Source organism: Morone saxatilis, unplaced genomic scaffold, assembly GCF_004916995.1.
Source record: "Morone saxatilis isolate NCDOM2014 unplaced genomic scaffold, NCSU_SB_2.0 Contig1, whole genome shotgun sequence".
NCBI classification, from domain to species: domain Eukaryota; kingdom Metazoa; phylum Chordata; class Actinopteri; family Moronidae; genus Morone; species Morone saxatilis.
The window spans coordinates 2,120,523-2,121,115 of record NW_023339651.1 but is presented as its reverse complement, the minus strand read 5'-3'; the positions used below and the strand labels follow the sequence as shown (position 1 = coordinate 2,121,115).

At 51.9% G+C, this 593-nt stretch overlaps 1 protein-coding gene across 1 annotated transcript in view; it reads left to right on the top strand.

The window, feature by feature from the left end:
* Nucleotides 1-593, top strand: part of LOC118333365 (SRC kinase signaling inhibitor 1-like) — a 16,046-nt gene that overhangs the window by 1,703 nt on the left and 13,750 nt on the right. Inside the window, exon 2 of the mRNA XM_035668971.1 lies at nt 4-297. Within this exon, the coding sequence (XP_035524864.1) occupies nt 4-297 (294 nt within the window). The remainder of the gene's footprint in view (nt 1-3; nt 298-593) is intronic.

Sequence of the window (593 nt, the reverse complement as noted above, 5' to 3'; positions counted from 1 at the left end):
AAGTCACGGAAGGCGTGTGGAAGGGCCCAGAGGACCTCTCCAGCCAATCGCAGAAGAGAGCCGAGGACGTGACCCGCAGCTCTGACCTGGATATCCTGAACAGTCCTCCGCTCAGCCTCACCGACCTGAGCACCAGCGCCGGCCTGGCCAACTGGATGCCCGTGTCTGCCGGCGACACGGACTCCTCGGGCCCCGAGCAGGACATCCAGCCTTCGATGAGCTTCAGAAACCGGGTTCTCGATGAGCTGCCGAGTCGGCGTCCCGGGGATAAGTCCGTGTCGGCAGAAGTCAGACTGGTAATCAGATTTTAGACCAAACAACTGTGCACAATCTAACACTTTATCCTCATTATTATATGTACCCAGGTGGCAAATTTACATTTACGTTTAAAATTGCATCTGAAGGTTTAATTAATTTTTCTACTGAGACCCTGAGCACAGCAGCAGCAGTCGGTAATGTCAGCAAACACAGTGCCTGAATGTGTCTGAATTATATTTTAACTGGCCTGTTAGTTAGCAGTTTGCATGCTGCAGCTCATCGTTTGTCTATATCTGTATATATGTCAGGCGGCAGAGCGGGACTGGGAGGAGAAG